Genomic DNA, 25,537 nt, shown 5'->3' on the forward strand with positions numbered 1-25,537 from the left:
GAGAGATATTTGCAATTCTCATGTTCACGGCAGCACCATTACGTTATTACACACAACAGATGGAAACAATCCAAATGTCCATCAATGGATTAATGAACAAAAAAGCATGGTATATACATACAATGGAATTTTATTCAGCCTTAAAAAATAATGAAATCTTGTCATATGTTCTAACATGGGCAAACCTTGAAGAAATAATGCTAAGTGAAAGAAGGCAGTTACAGAAGGACAAATTAAATGAGGCTATTCACATGCTATATTTTAGCATCATGACCTACTTTTCCCTATGAAACTAAGATTTTTTAAAAGATAAACCAAAAAAATAAAAAAATAAAAGATAAACCAATGTTATGCTCTTTTGGACAGGGAAATTCAAAGACTATGTCATTAATTAATACAGAAGTTTGTGCAGACTAATTATCTAAATGTTTCTCATGAAAGATTTGAGATCAACTTCTTACGGAAAATGTAAAAATGATCAGGAAGAAACATCATCAATGTTTTATTAGTGTTATATAATCTAAACAAGAACTTTTGCTTTTTGGGCTTCAATTTTCTTACTGGCCAAAAAACAAAACAAGCAAACAAAAAAAAGGAGGTGTAGCTTGTGAATCTCTAAAGGGTCTTGACAGTTCTAAAAGTTTATGGAAGTCAATCTTGTATGGAATCAAAAGATTTTCCAAAGGATTTGGAGTCTGAAAACCTGGATTTGACTTTGACTTTGTCACTAAATAGCTTTGTGGTCTGTCATAGTCTTGGTTTCTTCATTTATAAAATGATGCTGATACCAGCAGCCTTCCAGACTTCTGGAGTGTAAATCACATGACACTGCTGAATATATGAATGCATCTTTCACTTCCTAAAAATATGAGGATTCTCCAGTGATTCTATTATTAGTATTAATCAATAGGATGTATTAATCCTAAGGTCCTGGAATACAAACATGGTCTCTAACAAGGTCATGAGCATTCTAGATTCTTTCTACCAGGGGCTTTAAGTGAATCTAAATTTGGGAGGATCTCAGAACCTGAGGATTATAGGACCTGTAATTTGAGATCTGAAAATTCTGGAAGCTCAACAGAAGTTAAACCAAAGGCAAGGCATGATTCAAGATACCAGATGAGGTTAAGAAATATCATGAATTACTGGGATAGAACATATTTCTAAATACCTATTTAACTTATTTTAAAAATGTGTTCCCATACAGACTCAATGACAGTATTGATTTCAAGAATTAATCAAGGAGAATGGATGAATGGTTGCTCAAACAAGGGGAAGGTGAGGTGCTTGCCCCTTGCCTAGGTGATTTATGCATATTATTTTGTATAATCTTCCTGATAACCCTATCAGATAAGGATGTCTATTCTTATTTTACAGATGGAGGTACTGAGATGCCTAGAGCCATGGAACAGAGATAAGATCTGAGTCCAAAAGGATCTATCTATCTATCTATCTATATATATATATCTCCCTATTTCTGTATCTATATAATAATTTAAGAAAATAAAATCCAAATCTTATTTTCATATTGGTGAATCTTGGTCAAATAAGAGAAAGGGTTCATCACAAGTGAAAGTTAACCTCAGGATCATGCATGAGTAAATAAAGAAAAAAATAGGAGGAGGGAAATAAGAAATCTGAAATAATTTGTTGGTCTAATAGGCTAGTATTTCCATGAACAATATTAGCAATAATAATAATAAAGCCTTTTATAGGCTTGTATAACTTCATGGGAGAAATAAAAAAAAGAGGGGGTATAACTGAGGTACATTTTAACACTTGATTCATACTTCATTAGAATAAATCGATTCTTAGAATTTCCTCAGAATAAGGTATCTTAGGAAAACTCCGGATGCTCCAGCAGTAATTTATTTGCATTACGGCTTAGTTAATGGCTTTTGGAAGAAGACAGAACCTGACCATATGAAGAAAGACAACATAGTTATCTTTGCCATCAGAAAAATTTGTCTGGTAAAATTTTTAAAAATAGTGTATATGTAAAAAGCTATGTGAGAAATATTCAGAGAACATAAATGATTCAGCATGAAGACATATTTGTTCGAAGTCTATCCTCTTTTATGAAGCCTATCTGTTCTTGGAGTCTTTGCACTCCTTCCCGAACTCTGTTCCTCAGAACTCACTGTGTGTCTCAAGTAGACTGGACCCCTCCTCTCCAATTATGGTTGGAGATTTTTGAATAGATATATGGTTCCCAACCACCACTGTAGGTATGCAAAATAACTTCTAGACTTTAAGCATTATACAAGCCAGATTCTGAATTACAGAATGAGGGTCTTTTGGTTTTGTTTTGTTTTTTGAAATGCTTTCCTTACTTCTCTCCGTTTCTGGAAATCTTAAGTAATTTGGCATCTTGTCATATCTTGAAGGTCAGGCTGACAGCAATGGACATGCTCAATTTCTTTCTGATTTCCCAAGGAGATTCATTGATGTACTATATTTTTAGTGTGTGATTAGGTCCCTCACATTAATAACAGAATACAGACCATCTGTAATTCTGATTATTAGTCTGTCTTGAAAAATGAGGGGATTCATTTAACCAGTATTGAAGAACTAATTTGAAATTCATTAGCAATTCATTTTTCCCGGTTATACATTAGATTACAGGTCACTGAATTTGAAATCAGCCTGGATTCTTAATGCGCAGGGGGAAAACATCTGCTAAGAAACTACCTACAAGTAGCTTAAAATATAAAAAGATAAATTCCTCCATTATAATTAAGGAGACATTATTTCCTGAGATTCTATTGACTGACTTAATGTTACATTCTTTTCTTGGAGAACATTCAAGCAGATGCACATCTGTAAATATTGATGAGGATGCAGTGGAAAGAGTATTGATTTTAGAATCAGAATAATATAAGTTCAAATCCCAGCATTGTCTTTTAGTTACAGCCAGATCTTGGAAGATTTATTTACTTAACTTCCCTTATTTTCAATTTCCTCACTTATAAAAATCAGAAAAAGACTTTTAGACTTACAGAGAACTTTTCACCTTTACAGCTATCAATCACTTCTTAGCCCACTCTTTTCTCTGCTAATGTCCCTAGGGGTGAGTGCATGTGTGTTTGTGTGTGTGTAGCTATGCTGTAAGGATTTGTAACATCATGTACATAGGTTTGATGTAAGAATTCAAAGAACTGATGTCTATAAAACCCTTATACTTGATGAAGGATAATGATATGCTGATCAAGAGAGAAGGATACAGAGAAAGATTTTTTTTAATAAGAAGGTAGAAAACTTATAAACAGGGCATAATTGGTGGTACTGTTCCATAGATAGATTTACTTTATTATACAAGGGATAAATTATTTGGTTTCTGGGAAATGTAGATTCTAAGACTTTTGTTGTATAGCTATGCATGGAATATATTGTTTTACAGGTACTATACAAACAAACAAAATCTCTTCAGACTGAAACATGATAAATTGGGAAACAGAAAAGAGCTAGTTTTGGCATTATTGCTAACACAAAAGAGGAGTACCATACTGAAGTTTTCGAGGAGTCAGTGTGGGAAGAAAATTAAATCTTAAGTGGAAAATGCGCATTAGATAATCTCCTTGTCTCTTGTTTCTCTGCAGGACTTGTTGCAGCCAGTAAAAATATTCCAAGTGGATGTCTGTCCAAGTGGATTTGTGGATGTCTTCGGACTCATGAGTCCTGCTTGCTGATATTGCTATGGATGGAAAACCTGAGCCAAGAGATGTGGATCTTGTCTTTTAGGAGACTTCCTGGATTTGGTGGAGGTTGATGGAGGAGACCCTGGTGCTTCAGTAGGTATCCCTGTACCTGGCCAGGACCAGAGAGGACTCAGCCTTGCCCCTAGTACCTGGAACAGGAAGAACCTAATGCACTCTGTGGGACATAGTAAGAGTTCCTCTCCTTGTATTTAGTTCTGCTGATTAACAAGTGGGCTTGGGCTTCAACAAAGTTCTATTCAGTGAGAAAGAACAAGGAAGAGGATGGAGGAATGTTTTGGATGGACTAAAAGAAAAGCAGTCATAAAAAAAAAAAGGGACGCGCGGTAACGGTAGGATGGTGGCGTTGGTACCTTTTGTGGTTCCCATCGTGGGTGACAAAACATTGCTGGTGTGGGAGCTGAGCTCTGGACCCACGGCCGAGGTCTTGCAAGTGAGCCGAGCAGGGGCGGAGGGAGGGGTGGAGGAAGCCACCCCGTGCCCCAGTAACTGGGCGCCCTGCGGTACTGCTTCAGCACCTCATCTGCCTGTGGTCTCCGCTGAGAGGAATCTTAGTTCTAGAGCCGACCTGAGCAGTCAGCTCGCCCCCACAGATTTTTGAGAGGTAGTTCCCAACAGACGGCATTGCCTCTTAATTCTTCTCGAAGCTTAGGATTTCAGAGGGAAACTTGGTCCTGAAATGAGACGTGTTTGGAGTTGCAGGCTCACCACAGTTGCCTGTGGCGAAGGGCTGGGGGAATATAAGGGAACGGGCGGTTTGGCTTCCTGGGCGTGAAATTTCCTGCACTTACTTAGCATGGGACCACCCTACAGCATTCTCTGTTCACAGTCTTCTCCCAGTTTCGCCTTCTGTATTCGGTCCGAGTCTTCCCAAACGCAGCAGTGGCTGGTCCTGGGTTCTAAGCCATCATCAAGTTTTATTCAGCAAGGGATGCCCACAGAGCCCAAAAGGCATGCGACCAGAAGCAGCTTTTTCAGACATCTCCAGTGAAGAATTCTCAATCGTAATCCTTTGACAAGAGTTGAAGATTCTTATCTTTTTAAATTGCCAGCATTAAAATATTTAGACATGGGAACAACACAATTGTCACTTACAACAATTGAAAGCATCCTCATGATGACCCTTGAATTGGAAAAACTGAGGTGGGTCAAAAAGGATCTTGCTGTGATTTATGTCATAGAGTATTCTGCGTACAAATTGAAGGAGAAAAACCATATCATCATCTCAATAGATGCAGAGAAAGCGTTCGACAAAATTCACTCCCATTTATGATAAAAACCCTGTAGAAAGTAGGCATAGAGGGAAATTTCCTCAACATAATAAAGGCCATATATGACAAACCCACAGCCAACATCGTCCTCAATGGTGAAAAACTGAAACCATGTCCACTAAGATCAGGAACAAGACAGGTTGTCCACTCTCACCACTATTATTCAACATAGTTTTGGAAGTTTTAGCCACAGCAATCAGAGAAGACAAAGAAAAAGAATCCAAATTGGAAAAGAAGAATTAAAGCTGTCATTGTTTGCAGATGACATGATACTATACATAGAGAATCCTAAAGATGCTACCAGAAAACTACTAGAGCTAATCAATGAATTTGGTAAAGTAGCAGGATACAAAATTAATGCACAGAAATCTCTGACATTCCTATACACCAATGACGAAAAATCTGAAAGTGAAATTAAGAAAACACTCCCATTGCAAAAGAATAAAATATCTAGGAATAAACCTACCTAAGGAGACAAAAGACCTGTATGCAGAAAACTATAAGACACTGATGAAAGAAATTAAAGATGATACAAATAGATGGAGAGATATACCATGTTCTTGGATTGGAAGAATCAACATTGTGAAAATGACACTACTACCCAAAGCGATCTACAGATTCAATGCAATCCCTATCAAACTACCACTGGCATTTTTCACAGAACTAGAACAAAAAATTTCACAATTTGTATGGAAACACAAAAGACCCCGAAGAGCCAAAGCAATCTTGAGAACGAAAAATGGAGCTGGAGGAATCAGGCTCCCTGATTTTACTTGCAGTGTTGTTTTTTTTTTTTTTTTTCCTGTGAATGAGATATCTCCTTTTATTAAGGTATAATGGATGTACAATATTATATAAGTTTCAGGTGTACAACATAGTACTTCACAATTTTTGAAGGTTATATTCCATTATAGTTATTATCACATGTTGGCTGTATTCCCTGTGTTGTACAATACATCCTTGTAGCTTATTTATTTTATACATAGTAGTTTGTACCTCTTAATTCCTACCCCTATCTTGCCCCTCCCCCCTTACCTCTCCCCACTGGTAACCACTAGTTTGTTCTCTACTGTAGATACATATCTTAATCAAGACTCAGAGCACATTGGATACATAATTCTATGTTCTCTTTTTTCTTAATATCATATCAAAACTTTTCCCATCTCCTTAATCTTTGAAAACATGACTTTTAGTGGGCTAATTTTCTTTTGCTAGCTTTACAATTCTTCTTAGATAAAATAAACCCAAAGAAGTTATCAGGTGGCAACAACCTGGCTATCCCAAAGTGACAAGTGAGTTTAAAATTTGAAAATCAGAGTTATTCATGTTAACTGTTTTCTGGAGGCCTCCATGGCAACTCACCAATAGGCAAGACCAAGGTGAGTTTAAGGTAGCTACACCTGGGAATGTAGAACTCAAAGTCCAGCCGTGGGTCACAGTTATCTCTAGATTTGGGGATAATAGGCTGTTCTCACTTTCTTTTTTATTCCTTTCTGTACAGACTAAATTTGTTACCACAAGCATGCCTTGCTTTTAAAATCAGAAATAAACCATAATGCTATTTTCATTTTGGAAATAGACGACACCTAATTATATATTTACCCTGGTTCTCGCATCCTCGTTCTCTCTCTCTACACAAACACACACACACGCAAGCACAGCCAGGAACCCCATTCCCACCTCCCATTTTCCAGGTGCACAACCTCAAACCCTACTCATCCCTCTTCCCGCCTCCCTCTCCCCTGCCCCTCCAGGATCCTGGGCAGGCAGGAATGGGAGTAGGGGGCTTTCACCTGATCCCTCAGTCTTGTCCTATCTGGCTCCAATCCACTCATCTGGAGCCTGATGCCAGGAGCCAGTATTGCTCAGCAGAAAGGAGACAAACTTTGATGGAAATAAGCTTTTTTTTTTTTTTAATTAATTTATTTATTTATTTTTGGCTGTGTTGGGTCTTCGTTTCTGTGCGAGGGCTTTCTCTAGTTGCGGCGAGCGGGGACCACTCTTCATCACGGTGCGCGGGCCTCTCACTATCGCGGCCTCTCTTGTTGCGGAGCACAGGCTCCAGATGCGCAGGCTCAGTAGTTGTGGCTCACGGGCCTAGTTGCTCCGCGGCATGTGGGATCTTCCCAGACCAGGGCTCGAACCCGTGTCCCCTGCATTGGCAGGCAGATTCTCAACCACTGCGCCACCAGGGAAGCCTGGAAATAAGCTTTTGATGTCAGAAGGGCTGTGCCGCTTCCTGTCTGTGTGGCCCTGACCAAGTCACCTAACCTCGCTGAATGTCAGTTTCCTCATCTGTAAAGTGAGGATGAGATCTAGTTTGCAGGATTATACCACAATTAAATGATATAATCTCTTTATCATACTAAGTGAAGTAAGTCAGACAGAGAAAGACAAATGTCATATGTTATCACTTATATGTGGAATCCAAAACATGACACAAATAAGTGATAACATGTGACATTTGTCTTTCTCTGACTTACTTTACTTGCAGTGTTTTAATGGAACCTATCTACACAACTCGTAATACACCAGAGAAGAAAGCTGCTAAGTAAACCTAAGGAATTGACGAGATCACACTTTTATCTTTTAGGCATGTCCTTTTAGCCCTCCCAGGGTGACTGATAGGTATGGAGATCGTATATCTCTCATCACTTCAGCCAACAAGGAAAGAAATCAACAGTAGCATGAGACTGACTGGAGGTGGGGCAAAAAGGATCTTGCTGTGATTTATGTCATAGAGTGTTCTGCCTACAAATTGAAGGAGAAAAACCATATCATAATCTCAATAGATACAGAGAAAGCGCTCGACAAAATTCAACACCCATTTATGATAAAAGCCCTGCAGAAAGTAGGCACAGAGGGAACTTTCCTCAACACAGTAAAGGCCATATATGACAAACCCACAGCCAACATCATCCTCAATTGTGAAAAACTGAAACCATGTCCACTAAGATCAGGAAAAAGACAAGGTTGCCCACTCTAACCACTATTATTCAACATAGTTCTGGAAGTTTTAGCCACAGCAATCAGAGAAGAAAAAGAAATAAAAGGAATCCAAATCAGAAAAGAAGAAGTAAAGCTGTCATTGTTTGCAGATGACATGATACTCTACATAGAGAATCCTTGAGATTGGAGTCATTGGGAGATTTAGGAGTCATAGGAGTCATCCTATGAGATGATGACTACCATAATCCCTACTTTACAGATGAGGAAATTGAGTCATAAAGCTAATAAATGACAGACCTGGGTTCAAACCCAGGTAGTCTGGCTCCAGAATCTCTACTCTTAACCACTTTGTTGTATTACCACCAATGAGATGGGGAGAGGGACATGTTGCTGTAAAGAAGATGGAATAAAGATGGGAGAAGAATAGATGTTAAGGAATTAAATAATGGGGTAAAAAATGGAGAAGGAAAAAATAAGGGCAATTAAAAGTAAAAGACTGGAGGAGAGGGAAAAATAGTAAGAAGGAGAATGAAGATAAGGAATCATGGACAAACAAAAGGTGGAAACAGAAAGTCAGTCTATGTGGATTGGGGAGATAAGGAGGACCCAGGAAGACCTGAAGAAAGGCTGCCATGTCAGGCAGGATGCAGAGAACAAATGAGGAAAGGCGATTCTTACATGATGGTGAAGGCGCCGTTGTAGGTGTTAGGCTCTGGCTCAGGCACTCTGTGGAGCTTCTTCTTTGGGCTGAGAACAACACATGACAGTGTCTCATTTTTGCAGCTACAGAGCTCACATATGCTGCTGCTTGTGGTGGCATTCTGTTCTGGCTGCTTCTTTTCTGGGGTATATTTTACACCAGGAATACCTGTGGATACTGAATACTGAGTCAAAGGAAAAAGAACTGTCTCAGATGGCCTTGGTTGCTGAGATATGTTAACTCCTAGGTCCACAGGTGGAACTGTGACTTGAGTCAGGTGTGGTTGTGCAAGTGTCACCTCAGGGTGTTTTGGAGGGGGAGCTGTAGTCTGCCGTAGGGATGTAGAATGTCCAACCTCCATAGTGGGTTCTGGAGTTGTGGTTTGCTCTAGGTCCACATGATGAACTGTGACACTGGATGATGTTGAATGCTGACCTTGATCCTTACTTGGGGTTGGAACTGTCACCTCCTGCAGGAATGGAGATTGAACTACAACCTCCTGAGGTGCCTCTGGAGGCTGAGTTGGGGTCTCCTGCATGATTGGAGAATGTACAGTCTCCATATTGGATCCTGCAGTAACGGTAAGTTCCACATCCATAGGTTGAATTGTGACTTGAGTCAGGCTTGGCTGTGCAAGTGTCACCTCAGGGTGTTCTGGAGGGGGAGCTGTAGTCTGCTGCAGGGCTGTAGAATGTTCAGACTCTGTAGTAGGTTCTGGAGTTGTGGTAAGCTCCAGGTCCAAAGGTTTAACTGTGATACTGGGTGATGTTGGATGCTCAGCATGATCCTGATCTGGTGCTGGAACTGTCACCTTGGGATACAATGGAGACTGAGCTACAACTTCCTTAATGAGCTCTGGAGGCTGAGCTTGGGTCTGCTGCATGGTTGGAGAATGTTCAACCTCCATACTGGATTCCAGAGTTAACATAAATAAGAGGTTCAAAGGTTGAACTGTGACCTCAGTCAAGGTTGGATGCTGAGCCTGAACTTGCTCTGGATTTGGAAGTGTCACCTCGGGGTATGTTGGAGGAACTATAGTCTCCTGCAGGGGTGTGGAATGTTCAGCCTCCATAGTAGGTTCTGGAGTTGTGGTAAGCCCCTGGTCTAAAGGTTGAACTGTGACACTGGGTGATGTTAGAGGCTCAGTGATCCTGATCTGGTGTTGGAACTATTGGGTTCTGACTGGAGGCTGAGCTACAAAAACCTCCTTAGGTGGTTCTGGAGGCTGGGTTAAGGTCTCCTGCATGGTTGGAGAAGGTTCATCCTCCTTAGTGGGTTCTGGCCTTATGGTCAGTTCAAGGTCCAAGGTTGAACTGTGACCTCAGTCAAGGTTGGATGCTGAGCCTGAACTTGCTCTGGATTTGGAAATGTCACCTCAGGGTATGTTGGAGGAACTACAGTCTGCTGCAGGGCTGCGGAATGTTCAGCCTCCGTTGTAGGTTCTGGAGCTGTGGGAAGCCCCTGGTCCAAAGGTTTAACTGTGACACTGGGCAAGTTTGAATGCTGAGCTTGATCCTGTCGCAGTGTTGGAACCGTCATCTTGTAATGCATTGGAGTTTGTGCTACAACCTCCTTAGGTGGCGCTGGAGGCTGAGATGGGGCCTCCTGCTGGGCTGGAGAAGGTTCTGTCTCTTTAAGGGGTTCCAGAGGTAGGTCTGGGGACTCCTGTTGGACTGGAGAAGATTCCATATTCTCAGGGGGCTGTAGAAGCTGAGGAAGGGTTCCTTGAGGGACTGGAAATAGTTCCACCTTTGCAGGGAGCTCTGATGACTGAGCCTGAAGCTCCTGCTGTGTGGGAGAAGGTACCACCTCCTTAGGGGGCTCAGGAGATATAGCTGAGCCCCCCTGGGGAACTGGAGACTGAGCTGGGCCCCCCGCCTGCACTAAAGAAAGCTCTATCCCTCCAGGGGGATCTGGAGTCTGAGTAGGGTCCTCCTGCTGCACTGGAGGATGTTCAACCTCTTTAGTGGGCTCTAGAGTTAAGGCAACCACCAGATCCACGGGTTTAACTGTGATATTAGGCAACACTGGATGTTCAACTTCATCTGGACCTAGAGGTGAGAATGTCACTTCATTATGTACTGAAGGTTGAGCTGCACCATCTGTAGAGGCCCCTGGAGGCTGAGTTGGGTGCTGATGCTGGACTGGAGAAGGTCCAACCCACTCAGTGGGCTTCGGATGCTGAGCTGAGTTCTCCTGCTGGCTTGGAGAAGGTTCAGTTTCCTCAGGAAGCTCTTCAGGTTGAGTTGGGGCTCCCTGCTGAACTGGAGAAGGTTCAACATTTTCAGAGGGGGTTGGATGCTGATTTGAAAACTCTTGCTGGACTGACAAAGATTCCAGCTGCTCAGGGGACACTGTAGACTGAGCCGAGGTTTCTTGTTGGGGTGGAGAAGTTTCAACTTCATTAATGAACGCTGGAGTTACGATAAGTGCAAGATCCACAGGTTTAACAGTGACATCGGGCTGCTGCAGAAGCTGAGCTTGATCCTGACCTAGAGGAGAAACTGTTTGTCACGTGATGCTCTGGAGAGAAAACTACAGTCACATTAGAGAGCTCTGGAGACTGAGTTGGAGAGGATTCAACCTCACCAGGAGCCTGTGGATGCTGAGCTGTGGCTTCCTGCTGAGGTGGAGAAGGTACAAGCTCAGGAGCCTGTGGATGCTGATCTGGAGTCTCCTGCTGGGTTGTGGCAGGTATAACTTCCTCTCCAGGATGCTCTGGATACTGAGCTGGGGTCTCCTCTTGTACTGAAGATTTAATATGTGTACCGGCTTCTGCAGATTGGGCTGGCGCATCCTGTTGAACTGGCAAAGGTTCAACCTCCTCAGGTGGCTGTGAAGGCAGTGTGGGGGCCTCATGCTGGGTTGTAGAAAATTCTGCATTAGTAAGGGGCACTGAGGGCTGAGCTGAAGGCTTGTGCTGATTTGGAGAAGGTCCCACCTCTGGAGTGGGTTCTTTTGTTATGGTAAGCTCCACATCTGCAGGTTTGACAGCGACACTGGAAAAGTTTGAATGCTGCGCATGATGGTGACTTGGAGGTGAAACTGTCATTTCATGAAGCTCTGGAGGTTGAGCTGGCTGTTCCTGTTGAGTTGGAGAAGGCTCCACCTCCCCTGAAGAAGGCTCTGGAGGCTGAGCTCGTTGCTCCTGCAGGGTTGCAGAAGGTTCTATCTCCACTGGAGACAGAGCTGGGATCTCCTGCTGGGTTGGAGAAGATGCTGCCTCATTAGGGGGCTCTGGAGACTGAGCTGAGGCTTCCTCCTGGGTTGCAGAAGTTTCAGCTTCTCCAAAAGACTCTGAAAGCTGAGCTGTGGTCTCCTGCTGGGTTGCTGGTTTCACCTCCTCAGGAGGCTCTGTAGGCTCAGAAGGCTGAGTCGGTTGTTCCTGTTCACTTGGAGAAGGCTCAGCTTCCACAGGAGGCTCTGGAGGCTGACCTGTGGTCTCCTGCTGGGTTGGAGAAGGTTCAACTTCTCCAGGAGGCTCAGAAGGCGGAGCTGGTTGCTCCTGCTCACTTGAAGGCTCAACCTCTCCAGGAGGCTCTGGAGGCTTAGCTGAGGTCTCTTGTTGGGTTGGAGAAGATTCTGTCTCCTCAGGATGCTCAAGAGGTAGAGCCAGGGCCTCCTGCTGAGCTGTAGGAAATTCAGCTTCCGTAGTGGGCTCTGGAGTGATGGTAAGTTCCAAATCCAGAGGTTGAAGTGTAACACTGGGCAAGTTTGAATGAGCGTGATGCTGAACGCCAGGTAGAGATGCTACCTCATCACTCACTGGAATTTGAAGTACATACTCAGTAGGGAACCCTGGAGCCTGAGTTGGGGCCTCTTGATGGAGTAGAGAAGGTTCAACCTCCTCAGGGCTCTCTGGAGGGTGAGATGGGTTCTCCTGCTGGACTGGAGAAGTTTCAACCTCTTTAGTGACCTGTGGAGTTATGGAAAGGGCCAGATCCAGAGGTTTAACAGTGACATTGTACAAGTTTGACTGCTGAGCTTCATTTACCCCATGATGTACTACTGGTTGAACTACAACCTCCTTAAGTGTCTCCAAAGGCTTGGCTAGGGCCTCCTGAGGACTTGAAGTTTCTAGTTCTTCAGGGGCCTCTGAAGGCTGAGATGGAGACTCCTGCTGAACTGGAGGTGGTTCTACCTCTTCAGTGGGCTCTGGATGCTGAGCCCGGGCCTCTGCCTGGGGTGAAAAAGATTCAACCTCCTCAGGCGTCTGTGGATGCTGAGCAGGGGCCTCTTTCTGGGGTAAAGATTCAGCCTCCTCAGTGAGCTCTAGATGATGAGTTTGGGCCTCCTGCTGGGATGGAGAAATTTCAGCTTCCACAGGGGGCTCTGGAGGTTCATCTGGGCTCCCCAGAAAATCCGTAGGTAGGCTGTCCTCAGGATAAAAGGCATCCATACTGGGATCTAAATAATCACCCTGCAACTGTTGTTCTAGACCCTGAGTTTTTTTTTTCAAATTGGCCTGTAGTTTCAACAACTTTGGCAAGCCGTCGATGCTGAACTAGATCTTTCTTCAGGTTTGGGGGTGAAACAATAAACTTCATTGGTTTTGAGCTCTTACTACCTAGAGGTGGAACAAGTATTTCAAATGATTGGTGACCTTCAGCCTGATCTAGACTTATGTTTTTCGTCTTATATTTGTGTCGAGAAGGCAGAACGAAGGCCTAATTCTGATTCCAATCCAGCACTGGAACTTCCTCTGGGAGCTTTTGATGTTGGGTTTGCTTGTTATTCAGATCCTGATGTGGAACACCAAACTGAACTGGCCCTGTAGGTAGCTCTCCAACCGAATCCGAGTCCGGGTATGGAATCTCAGTCTCAGTCAACTCCTGATGAGGCGGGGCCAACATCTGGACTGGAGACGAGGACGTCAAGTAATTAAAGCCCCCGGCTTCTGCCAGGGGTGTAAGGGCATGGGGCAATTTGGGAGGGGGGTCTGAGACGTATGAAGACCAAGCCTCAGTCAGCCGCGGGGGGTTGGGGGTCACCTGGACGGGGCCCAGGGCCCACTCCGGAGGCTGAACTGCCTGGACTAGAAACCACAGTTGTTGCCACGTGAGGAGGAGCCGTGGCAACCAAAGGCGCAGCCGGGACATAACACGCGGCGGCTCCCAGGCGCAGTGACCCAGGCCACTGAGGAGCCGGAGCCACATCCTGCGTCGGAGCTGAACCGCTATGCCAGAGCCGACGCTAGGGCTCACGTTAGCAACTGCGCGCCCCTCCCCCACCTAACGTCCCACCCGTTATTTATGACGTGTTTAGTTCCGCCACCTTTATTAGGTTCATGCGGAGATCCAATCCACGCCACCAGAGTGGGCCTTTTTCCCAGAGTCCCCAGGGCGCAAGCCATCCTTCCCCTTGCAAAGGCGACAATTACCTCCTGCTGGGCCCTCTTCCCAAGCACTCCCTGCCTTCCCTGGCCCCAAACAATGAGGCGGGATTTGGGCTGCAGACCCGAGTGGCCCCAAACTCCAGCAGCCCAGGGGTGGAGGGGGGTTGGGGAGGATGCAGAGCTTCCCAAGGAAACCACAGGACCTGGCATTCTGGGAAATTCAAAAGTGCTAGTCCAGTTCTGGCAATCTGAACTCTTCCTCCTCAAAGCTGAAGTCTGAGAGACATTCTTCCTCCCTTTGGCCACACAGCTGACAAGAAAAGTAGCTGACCTGCAAAATGAGCACCAGTTATGGTGGCGGGAGGGGAACACACCTTACAATTATTCTAAAATGTTGCGTATATATGTCCATGCCACTCTCTCACTTTGTCACAGCAGCTTGGTGGTTTGTGACCACCTAGAGGGGTGGGAAACGGAGGGTGGGAGGGGGGGAGACGCAAGAGGGAAGAGATATGGGAACATATGTATATGTATAACTGATTTACTTTGTTATAAAGCAGAAACTAACACACCAGTGTAAAGCAATTATACTCCAATAAAGATGTTAAAAAATAAATAAATAAATAAATAAATAAATATTTTTTAAAAAAAGGGAATTCCCTGGTTGCGCAGAGTTTAAGAATCCACCTGCCAATGCAGGGGACGCAGGTTCGATCCCTGGTCTGAGAAGATCCCACATGCTGTGGAGCAACTAAGCCCGTGTGACACAACTACTGAGTCTGCACTCTAGAGCCCGCGAGCCACAACTACTGAGCCCACGTGCCACAACTACTGGGCCTGCATGCTGCAACTACTGAAGCCTGTGAACCTAGAGCCCATGCTCCACAATAGAAGCCACTGCAATGAGAAACCCGCACACTGCAACAAAGAGCAGCCCCGCTCGCCACAACTAGAGAAAGCCCATGCCCAGCAACACAGCTTCCCTGGTGGTGCAGTGGTTAAGAGTCCACCTACCAATGCAGGGGACACGAGTTCCCCACGGCAGCCAAAGACCCAATGCAGCCAAAAATTAAAAAAAAAAAAAAAGAAGATGGCGGAGTAGAAGGACGTGCTCTCACTCCCTCTTGCGAGAGCACCAGAATCACACCTGGCTGCTGGACAATCATTGACAGGAAGACCCTGGACTTCACCAAGGAGGATACCCCATGTCCAAGGACAGAGGAGAAGCCACAGTGAGACGGTAGGAGGGGCGCAATCAGAGTAAAATCAAATCCCATAACTGCTGGGTGGGTGACTCACAGACTGGCGAACACTTATACCACAGAAGTCCACCCACTGGAGTGAAGCTTCTGAGCCCCACGTCAGGCTTCCCAACCTGGGTGTCCGGCAACGGGAGGAGGAATTCCTAGAGAATCAGGCTTTGAAGCCTAGTGGGAATTGATTGCAGGACTTCGACAGGACTGGGGGAAACAGAGACCCCACTCTTGGAGGGCACACACAAAGTAATGTGTGCATCGGGACCCAGGGGAAGGAGCAGTGACCCTGGGGGAGACTGAACCAGACCTACCTGCTGCTGTTGGGGGATCTCCTGCAGAGGCGGGAGGTGGCTCTGTTTCACCTTGGGGACAAGGACACTGGCAGCGGAGGTTCTGGGAAGTGCTCCTTGGCGTGAGCCCTCCCAGAGTCTGCCATTAACCCCACCAAAGAGCCCAGGTAGGCTCCAGTGTTGGGTTGCCTCAGGCAAAACAACCAACAGGGAGGGAACCCAGCCCCACCCATCAACAGTCAAGTGGATTAAAGTTTTACTGAGCTCTGACCGCCACAGCAACAGTCAGCTCTACCAACCACCAGAGCCTCCCATCAAGCCTCTTAGATAGCCTCAACCACCAGAGGGCAGACAGCAGAAGCAAGAAAAACTACAATCTTGCAGCCTGTGGACCAAAAACCACAGTTACAGAAAGATAGACAAGATGAAAAGGCAGAGGGCTATGTACCAGATGAAGAAACAAGAAAAAAACCCAGAAAAACAACTAAATGAAGTGGAGATAGGCAACCTTCCAGAAAAAGAATTCAGAATAATGATAGTGAAGATGATCCAGGACCTTGGAATAAGAATGGAGGCAAAGAGTGAGAAGATGCAAGAAATGATTAACAAAGACCTAGAAGAATTAAAGAACAAACAAACAGAGATGACCAATACAATAACTGAAATGAAAACTACACTAGAAGGAATCAATAGCAGAACAACTGAGGCAGAAGAACGGATAAGTGACCTGGAAGACAGAATGGTGGAATTCACTGCTGCGGAACAGACTAAAGAAAAAAGAATGAAAAGAAATGAAGACAGCCTAAGAGACCTCTGGGACAACATTAAGCGCAACAACATTCGCATTATAGGGGTCCCAGAAGGAGAAGAGAGATAGAAAGGACCAGAGAAAATATTTGAAGAGATTATAGTCAAAAACTTCCCTAACATGGGAAAGGAAATAGCCACCCAAGTCCAGGAAGCGCAGAGAGTCCCATACAGGATAAACCCAAGGAGAAACACGCCGAGACACATAGTAATCAAAGTGGCAAAAATTAAAGACAAAGAAAAATTACTGAAAGCAGCAAGGGAAAAACGACAAATAACATACAAGGGAACTCCCATAAGGTTAACAGCTGATTTCTCAGCAGAAACTCTGCAAGCCAGAAGGGAGTGGCATGATATACTTAAAGTGATGAAAGGGAAGAACCTACAACCAAGATTACTCTACCCGGCAAGGATCTCATTTAGATTTGATGGAGAAATCAAAAGCTTTACAGACAAGCAAAAGCTAAGACAATTCAGCACCACCAAACCAGCTCTACAACAAATGCTAAAGGAACTTCTCTAAGTGGGAAACACAAGAGAAGAAAAGGACCTACAAAAACAAACCCAAAACAATTAAGAAAATGGTCATAGGAACATACATATCGATAATTACCTTAAACGTGAATGGATTAAATGCCCCAACCAAAAGACATAGACTGGCTGAATGGATACAAAAACAAGACCCATATATATGCTGTCTACAAGAGACCCGCTTTAGACCTAGGGACACATACAGACTGAAAGTGAGCGGATGGAAAAAGATATTCCATGCAAATGGAAATCAAAAGAAAGCTGGAGTAGCTATACTCATATCAGATAAAATAGACTTTAAAATAAAGAATGTTACAAGAGACAAGGAAGGACACTACATAATGATCCAGGGATCAATCCAAGAAGAAGATATAACAATTATAAATATATATGCACCCAACATAGGAGCACCTCAATACATAAGGCAACTGCTAACAGCTATAAAAGAGGAAATTGACAGTAACACAATCATAGTGGGGGACTTTAACACCTCACTTACACCAATGGACAGATCATCCAAAATGAAAATAAATAAGGAAACAGAAGCTTTAAATGACACAATAGACCAGATAGATTTAATTGATATATATAGGACATTCCATCCAAAAACAGCAGATTACACGTTCTTCTCAAGTGCGCACGGAACATTCTCCAGGATAGATCACATCTTGGGTCACAAATCAAGCCTCAGTAAATTTAAGAAAATTGAAATCATATCAAGCATCTTTTCTGACCACAACGCGATGAGATTAGAAATGAATTACAGGGAAAAAAACGTAAAAAAGACAAACACATGGAGCCTAAACAATACGTTACTAAATAACCAAGAGATCACTGAAGAAATCAAAGAGGAAATCAAAAAATACCTAGAGACAAATGACAATGAAAACACGACGACCCAAAACCTATGGGATGCAGCGAAAGCAGTGCTAAGAGGGAAGTTTATAGCTATACAAGCCTACCTAAAGAAACAAGAAAAATCTCAAGTAAACAATCTAACCTTACACCTAAAGAAACTAGAGAAAGAAGAACAAACAAAACCCAAAGTTAGCAGAAGGAAAGAAATCATAAAGATCAGAGCAGAAATAAATGAAATAGAAACAAAGAAAACAATAGCAAACATCAATAAAACTAAAAGTTGGTTCTTTGAGAAGATAAACAAAATTGTTAAGCCATTAGCCAGACTCATCAAGAAAAAGAGGGAGAGGACTCAAATCAATAAAATCAGAAATGAAAAAGGAGAAGTTACAACAGACACCACAGAAATACAAAGCATCCTAAGAAACTACTACAAGCAACTTTATGTCAATAAAATGGACAACCTGGAGGAAATGGACAAATTCTTAGAAAGGTATAACCTTCCAAGACTGAACCAGGAAGAAATAGAAGATATGAACAGACCAATCACAAGTAATGAAATTGAAACTGTGATTAAAAATCTTCCAACAAACAAAAGTCCAGGACCAGATGGCTTCACAGGTGAATTCTATCAAACATTTAGAGAAGAGCTAACACCTATCCTTCTCAAACTCTTCCAAAAAATTGCAGACGAAGGAACACTCCCAAACTCATTCTATGAGGCCACCATCACCCTGATACCAAAACCAGACAAAGACACTACAAAAAAAGAAAATTACAGACCAATATCACTGATGAATAGAGATGCAAAAATCCTCAACAAAATACTAGCAAACAGAATCCAACAACACATTTAAAGGGTCATACACCACGATCAAGTGGGATTTATCCCAGGGATGCAAGGATTCTTCAATATACGCAAATCAATCAATGTGATACACCATATTAACAAATTGAAGAATAAAAACCATATGATCATCTCAATAGATGCAGAAAAAGCTTTTGACAAAATTCAACACCCAGTTATGATAAAAACTCTCCAGAAAGTGGGCATAGAGGGAACCTACCTCAACATAAAAAAGGCCATATATGACAAACCCACAGCAAACATCATTCTCAATGGTGAAAAACTGAAAGCATTTCCTCTATGATCAGGAACGAGACAAGGATGTCCACTCTCACCACTATTATTCAACATAGTTCTGGAAGTCCTAGACACGGCAATCAGAGAAGAAAAAGAAATAAAAGGAATACAAATTGGAAAAGAAGAAGTAAAACTGTCACTGTTTGCAGATGACATGATACTATACAAAGAAAATCCTAAAACTGCCACCAGAAAACTGCTAGAGCTAATTAATGAATATGGTAAAGTTGCAGGATACAAAATTAATGCACAGAAATCTCTTGCATTCCTATACACTAATGATGAAAAATCTGAAAGAGAAATTATGGAAACACTCCCGTTTACCATTGCAACAAAAAGAATAAAATACCTAGGAATAAACCTACCTAGGGAGACAAAAAAACCTGTATGCAGAAAACTAGAAGACACTGATGAAAGAAATTAAAGATGATACCAACAGATGGAGAGATATACCATGTTCTTGGATTGGAAGAATCAACATTGTGAAAATGAGTATACTACCCAAAGCAATCTACAGATTCAATGCAATCCCTATCAAATTACCAATGGCATTTTTTACGGAGCTAGAACAAATCATCTTAAAATTTGTATGGAGACACAAAAGACCCCGAATAGCCAAAGCAGTCTTGAGGCAAAAAAACGGAGCTGGAGGAATCAGACTCCCTGACTTCAGACTCTACTACAAAGCTACGGTAATCAAGACAATATGGTACTGGCACAAAAACAGAAACATAGATCAATGGAACAAGATAGAAAGCCCAGAGATTAACCCACGCACCTATGGTCAACTAATCTATGACAAAGGAGGCAAAGATATACAATGGAGAAAAGACAGTCTCTTCAATAAGTGGTGCTGGGAAAACTGGACAGCTACATGTAAAAGAATGAAATTAGAATACTCCCTAACACCATACACAAAAATAAGCTCAAAATGGATTAGAGACCTAAATATAAGACTGGACACTATAAAACTCTTAGAGGAAAACATAGGAAGAACACTCTTTGACATAAATCACAGCAAGATCTTTTTTGATCCACCTCCTAGAGTAACGGAAATAAAAACAAAAATAAACAAGTGGGACCTAATGAAACTTCAAAGCTTTTGAACAGCAAAGGAAACCATAAACAAGACGAAAAGACAACCCTCAGAATGGGAGAAAATATTTTCAAATGAATCAACGGACAAAGGATTAATCTCCAAAATATATAAACAGCTCATTCAGCTCAATATTAAAGAAACAAACACCCCAATCCAAAAATGGGCAGAAGACCTAAATAGACATTTCTCCAAAGAAGACATACAGATGGCCACGAAGCACATGAAAAAATGCTCAACATCACTAATTATTAGAGAAATGCAAATCAAAACTACAATGAGGTATCACCTCACTCCTGTTAGAATGGGCATCATCAGAAAATCTACAAACAACAAATGCTGGAGAGGGTGTGGAGAAAAGGGAACCCTCTTGCACTGTTGGTGGGAATGTAAATTGATACAGCCACTATGGAGAACAATATGGAGGTTCCTTAAAAAACTAAAAATAGATTTACCATATGACCCAGCAATCCCAGTACTCAGCATATACCCAGAGAAAAATGTAATTCAAAAAGACACATGCACCCGAATGTTCATTGCAGCACTATTTACAATAGCCAGGTCATGGAAGCAACCTAAATGCCCATCAACAGACGAATGGATAAAGAAGAGGTGGTACATATATACAATGGAATATTACTCAGCCATAAAAGGGAACGAAATTGAGTCATTTGTTGAGATGTGGATGGATCTAGAGACTGTCATACAGAGTGAAGTAAGTCAGAAAGAGAAAAACAATATCGTATATTAATGCATGTATGTGGAACCTAGAAAAATGGTACAGATGAGCCGGTTTGCAGGGCAGAAGTTGAGACACAGATGTAGAGGATGGACATATGGACACCAAGGGGGGAAAACTGCGGTGGGGTGGGGATGGTGGTGTGCTGAATTGGGCGATTGGGATTGACATGTATACACTGATGTGTATAAAATTGATGCCTAATAAGAACCTGCAGTATAAAAAACAAACAAAACAACTAATACTAAACTTTCATTGGGTTATTTGTATGGAAATATGTTAATATAAATGTTTCAGACATTACATGAAATTTCTAAAAATCTTATATTTGTATTTGTATGGAAATATGTTAATATAAATGTTTCAGACATTGCATGAAATTTCTAAAAATCTTATATGTTCTGGTATAATGTTATAAATAATAATCCTATTTATTACTTTAAAATGTATATCTCAGAAATAACTAATTTTCTTGTCAACTGCATTATTATGAACTTTCATCAAATCTTTAACAGTGGTCATTTTTAAGTCTTTTGTCATTTACAGACAGTTCTGGGTGTACTCTGATGCTTTTGCAAATATGTTCCTATAAAAGGCTTTCATCTTCAAGAAATTCATGGAAAAGACTCGGACAAGTACAGGTTTCTGGTAACTGACTGTACTGCTGAACTGAATGAATAAGCATTTTCAGAACTCTAATGAAAAACTGATGAACTCATAAAAGTGCTAACAAAAGATCAAGATGAAAAAAAAAATTAATTACATGGGACTGAGTGAACTGATGAGGATGAGTATAATTTTTGTGACTTTCTGTCTGAATTAAAAAAAAAAAATCCCACAAGGACTCAGAGGCAAAGAATATACAAATCAATTTTCACTGCAAAGTAAAGGAGCTGTTACAGTGGAGGATTACTGGACTGAATGTCAATATTATGACATAGCATGAGTGTGTTTCATGTTTCGTAATTGCAATCATTGTTGCTTTAAAAAAAAAAAATAGTGATGAGTTTGCCATCCCTTTGCCTAATAGAGCTTTATTATATTTGCCTTTCAGAGTCAATTACCTATCAAAAGTGCCTTTTACCCCCTAGCTGGGACCATAATTTTCTGTTTATTTAAAGTCCTTCCAGAAATATTTCAGGAAGTAGCCAATTTCACCTGATTACTTGAGGTATTTTTAATAATAAATGTTGAAGCCCAACATTTATTAAAGAGGCCAGCCTCTTTCTGGGTTTTCCCTTTTTCATTTCATTTTACTAAAAGAGAAGATTGAAATTCTCCCTGAATCTATGTTCCTTAATACCATTTAGCTTGTCAGCAGTTCTTTCTCTTTAAAAATACTGCATTTTAATTCATTCCTGGTGGCTGTGCTACCTGAGAGAAAATATTTGCAAGAGCACTATAATATCTGATCCAAAATTTTTATTCTCGGTTACTACTATTCATATAGTTTTCAGCCAGGATTAATGTCCTCTGGTAGAAACACTCATTATTAATATATTCTTTAATCCTGATTGTGTTAAATCTTGACAGTTCTAGAAACTTATCTCATGTGAACCCACTTGTGTACATTGGAACACTGAATAGTTACTATTGAGTTTGACACTTTTCATTGCTCCAAATAGGTATAATGGCTTTTATTTAAATACAATTACGGCCCATCTTTTTATTTAGATATTCACTATATTTTAGCTTCTTAAATTGTGGTTACTCTCTTGTAATAATAAATTAATAGGAAGAAAAATAAATATTAGTGACAGATGAAACAAAAGAATAACACCAATACTGATAACAGCCAACAGTTGCACAGCATCTACTATGTGTTAAGCATTTGGTTAAACATTCTATATTCAATACCTAATTTAATCCTCAAAAAAGTGTATAAATTAGAAATAGCAATTTTATTTCCACGTTGATATTGAGGAAACTAAGATCTGGGAGGTTAGGTGATAACTTACTCAAGATGTTAATAGCAATATAATACACATGTGTGCAATATACAGAAGTGGGTGGACCTGGACCTCAGACAAGAATCTGTTTTATGTCATGTCACAACACGTGCTTTTAACCTTTACCCTGGATTCTGAATTTTCTGAGTCTTTATATCCCTCCGTCAGGATTTCAACCCCGGGCAGAAGCACCCACTTGCCAGATACAATGGTAAGTTTTTTCCCATGGCCCATTCAGGGCTTGCATAACAAAGAATGTCCTAATAAATGCTAAACTGGATTATAGTTAGTTCCTTAAGGATTATCTACATTAAGTGATTTTTGTTCAAATACACAATGTTTTTATTTGATCCAAAAGCTTTGAGTTTTGTGTATACTTATACATACACTGACTGAGATTAAAATACCCATTAGTTAATGATTTTAACAACATTGGCTTAGAAAGTTCCGCATATTTTTGTTATGGAAGAAGAAAACTACAGAAAAGTTTTACGTTTACAATTGTTGATGAGGTTAATCATTTCTTTAAAATAGTGATATAATTCAAATCACTAGTGTCTGCCATCAAATAATAATGTTATTGGATATTTTGAGTAACTGAGAATAAATTTTTATCACATAATACTTTTTAATGAAAGAGACATATTCTTCTTTAAGCTTTTAAATAAACACTGATCATTTGGCATCTCCTTCTTTTATGTCATGTCCTATTGCATCATGTATATTAAAAGTTTGGCCAATACTGTGTTAAAATCAATTAATAATGGGTACATTAATCTCAGCTAGAGTATGTGTGTGTAAAACTCAAAACTTTTGGATCAAAACAATATTCTGGAAGTCAATGATAAGGATGGTATCTTAATCATATCTGTGCCACCAAAGCGCTAAAAATATGTATCCTTCTGGGTAGAAGGTTTTGGCAGCATATACTGCTATTTTGCCCCATCTATGGGAGCTTAAATATTTGTATCAACTTTTTGTTTGTGGACAAGAAAAGATAATCAGCTAACTCAGAGGAAAGTAAGTTTAATAGAAGGATATTAGCTTGTTCATAGGGAAGCAAGAGGACCAAAAGAGGCTGGTCTATAGCCACTGTAGAGTCTACCACTGCTTCTGCACCTGCTTCTTACCTCAAGAAATGGAGGCTGCTGCCCTCACTTCAAAATGATTTCTGAACTGTCTCCATGCTTTGTATTCCTAACTCAAGGTCCCAAGTCCTAGACAAAAACACTGACTTGCTATAAAGAGGTAAGGGCATGTGGCCATGGTCTAGCTACCAAAACATTGGAGAGAGTGTCAGGTTTTTTGGCTTCTGAGGTCAGAGCAGCAGAAGTACAAAGAGATGGCAACTGCTTCCCCGGAAATGACTGCATAGGGTTAGTTTTTACTGATCAGTGACTAAGTATTATCACCATTGAAATAAGTTAGTTGGCAAGAGGGTGGGGGAGGCAAAAAAGTAAAGCCAGAAGACCTGTGTTCAAACATATTCTTTGCTACTAATTAACTTTGGAATAAAAATCATAACAACTCTTCATTGAAATTATAAAGGTCAAACTATAGAGCACATTTTAAGTAGAACAGGTTATCTGTCAAATTTTAGTTAGTAAGCTAAATGGATGGGGCAGATTTATCACAACAGTTTTAAAGTCTCTTTTCACTTGTATTTCTGGGCCCTACCAGATAGAGAGAAAGCAAAATCATACTTTTATATTAATTGTGGGCCTCCTTTCTGCAAGTTTGACACCTGAGGTCTTAAAAAAGATTTCAGAGCACACTGAAATCAGAACCAAATTCCACAATATAGCTGTTGCAGCCAATTTTCCCCAGCCACACTCTTCAGAAAAGCTAATGAATCTAATAAAATCTTGTAGGTCTTGCCAAAGAACCCATACATGATTTAAAAGATACAAAAAGTTCTTACACAAATGGTCAGTCGAATGCCCACAAAATCTCTGGTAAACATCCCAGAGGCTGGTATGAATAAAGTTAAATGCATATATTTGACTTGTTTATTCTAATAACACTTTGGTTGTTTAACGGCTTTCATAGTTACAAAAACAGTTTCTTCAGGACTTCCCTGGTGGTCCAGTGGTAAAGAATCTGCCTTACAATGCAGGGGATGCAGATTCAATCCCTGGTCAGGGAACGAAGATTCAACATGCTGTGGGGCAACTAAGCTCGTGTGCCACAACTACTGAGCTTGCGTGCCTCAACTAGAGAGACCATGTGCCTCAAATCACAGAGCCCACATGCCCTGGAGCCTGTGCACCACAACTAGAGAAGAGAAAACCCACACACCACAACTACAGAGAAGCCAGTGAGCTGCAACAAAAGATCCCACATGACTCAACGAAGATCCCACGTGCCGCAGCTAAGACCTGACACAGCCAAAAAAATAAATTACAAAAAAAAAAAAAAAAAACAGACTGTCATACAGAGTGAAATAAGTCAGAAAAAGAAAAACAAATATCGTACATTAACACATATATGTGGAATCTAGAAAAATGGTACAGATGAGCCTGTCTGTAAGGCAGAAATCGAGGCCCAGATGTAGAGAACAAACGTATGGACACCAAGCGGGGAAAGCATGGGGTGGGTGTGGTGGGATGAATTGGGAGATTGGGATTGACCTATATACACTATCATTTATAAAACAGATAACTAATAAAAAAAAAAAAAAGAAAGGACAGAAAAAAAAAGATTAGCTATAATATACAGAACCTACAAATTAAAAAAAAAAAAAAAAAAGCAAACAACCCAGGATAGAAAGCCCAGAGATAAACCCACGCACCTATGGTCACCTAATCTATGACAAAGGAGGAAGAACATACAATGGAGAAAAGATAGCCTCTTCAATAAGTGGTGCTGGGAAAATTGGACAGCTACATGTAAAAGA

At 41.3% G+C, this 25,537-nt stretch overlaps 1 protein-coding gene across 1 annotated transcript; it reads right to left on the reverse strand.

Moving 5' to 3' along the window:
• Positions 1 to 8,610: 8,610 nt before the first annotated feature.
• On the reverse strand, positions 8,611 to 13,035 carry LOC137752374 (leucine-rich repeat-containing protein 37A-like). The gene is made up of 7 exons (XM_068527102.1): positions 12,422 to 13,035; positions 12,072 to 12,340; positions 11,578 to 11,918; positions 11,406 to 11,496; positions 9,957 to 11,050; positions 9,130 to 9,792; positions 8,611 to 9,021 (listed from the first exon to the last, which is right to left on the reverse strand). The coding sequence occupies exons 1-7, from the start codon at positions 13,033 to 13,035 to the stop codon at positions 8,611 to 8,613; spliced, it is 3,483 nt and encodes a 1,160-aa protein (XP_068383203.1).
• Between the last annotated feature and the right edge of the window lie 12,502 nt (positions 13,036 to 25,537).

Source organism: Eschrichtius robustus, chromosome 19, assembly GCF_028021215.1.
Source record: "Eschrichtius robustus isolate mEscRob2 chromosome 19, mEscRob2.pri, whole genome shotgun sequence".
Taxonomy (NCBI): domain Eukaryota; kingdom Metazoa; phylum Chordata; class Mammalia; order Artiodactyla; family Eschrichtiidae; genus Eschrichtius; species Eschrichtius robustus.

Coding starts and splice junctions, on each gene's coding strand:
- LOC137752374 (XM_068527102.1), bottom strand. CDS start 13,035: ATGGATGCCTTTTATCCTGAGGACAGCCTACCTACGGATTTTCTGGGG. Junction 11,497..11,577: donor CAAAAGAACCCACTCCAGAG/GTGGGACCTTCT, acceptor TCTACAACCCAG/CATGAGGCCCCCACACTGCC. Junction 11,051..11,405: donor AGCCCAATCTGCAGAAGCCG/GTACACATATTA, acceptor TCGTAACTCCAG/CGTTCATTAATGAAGTTGAA.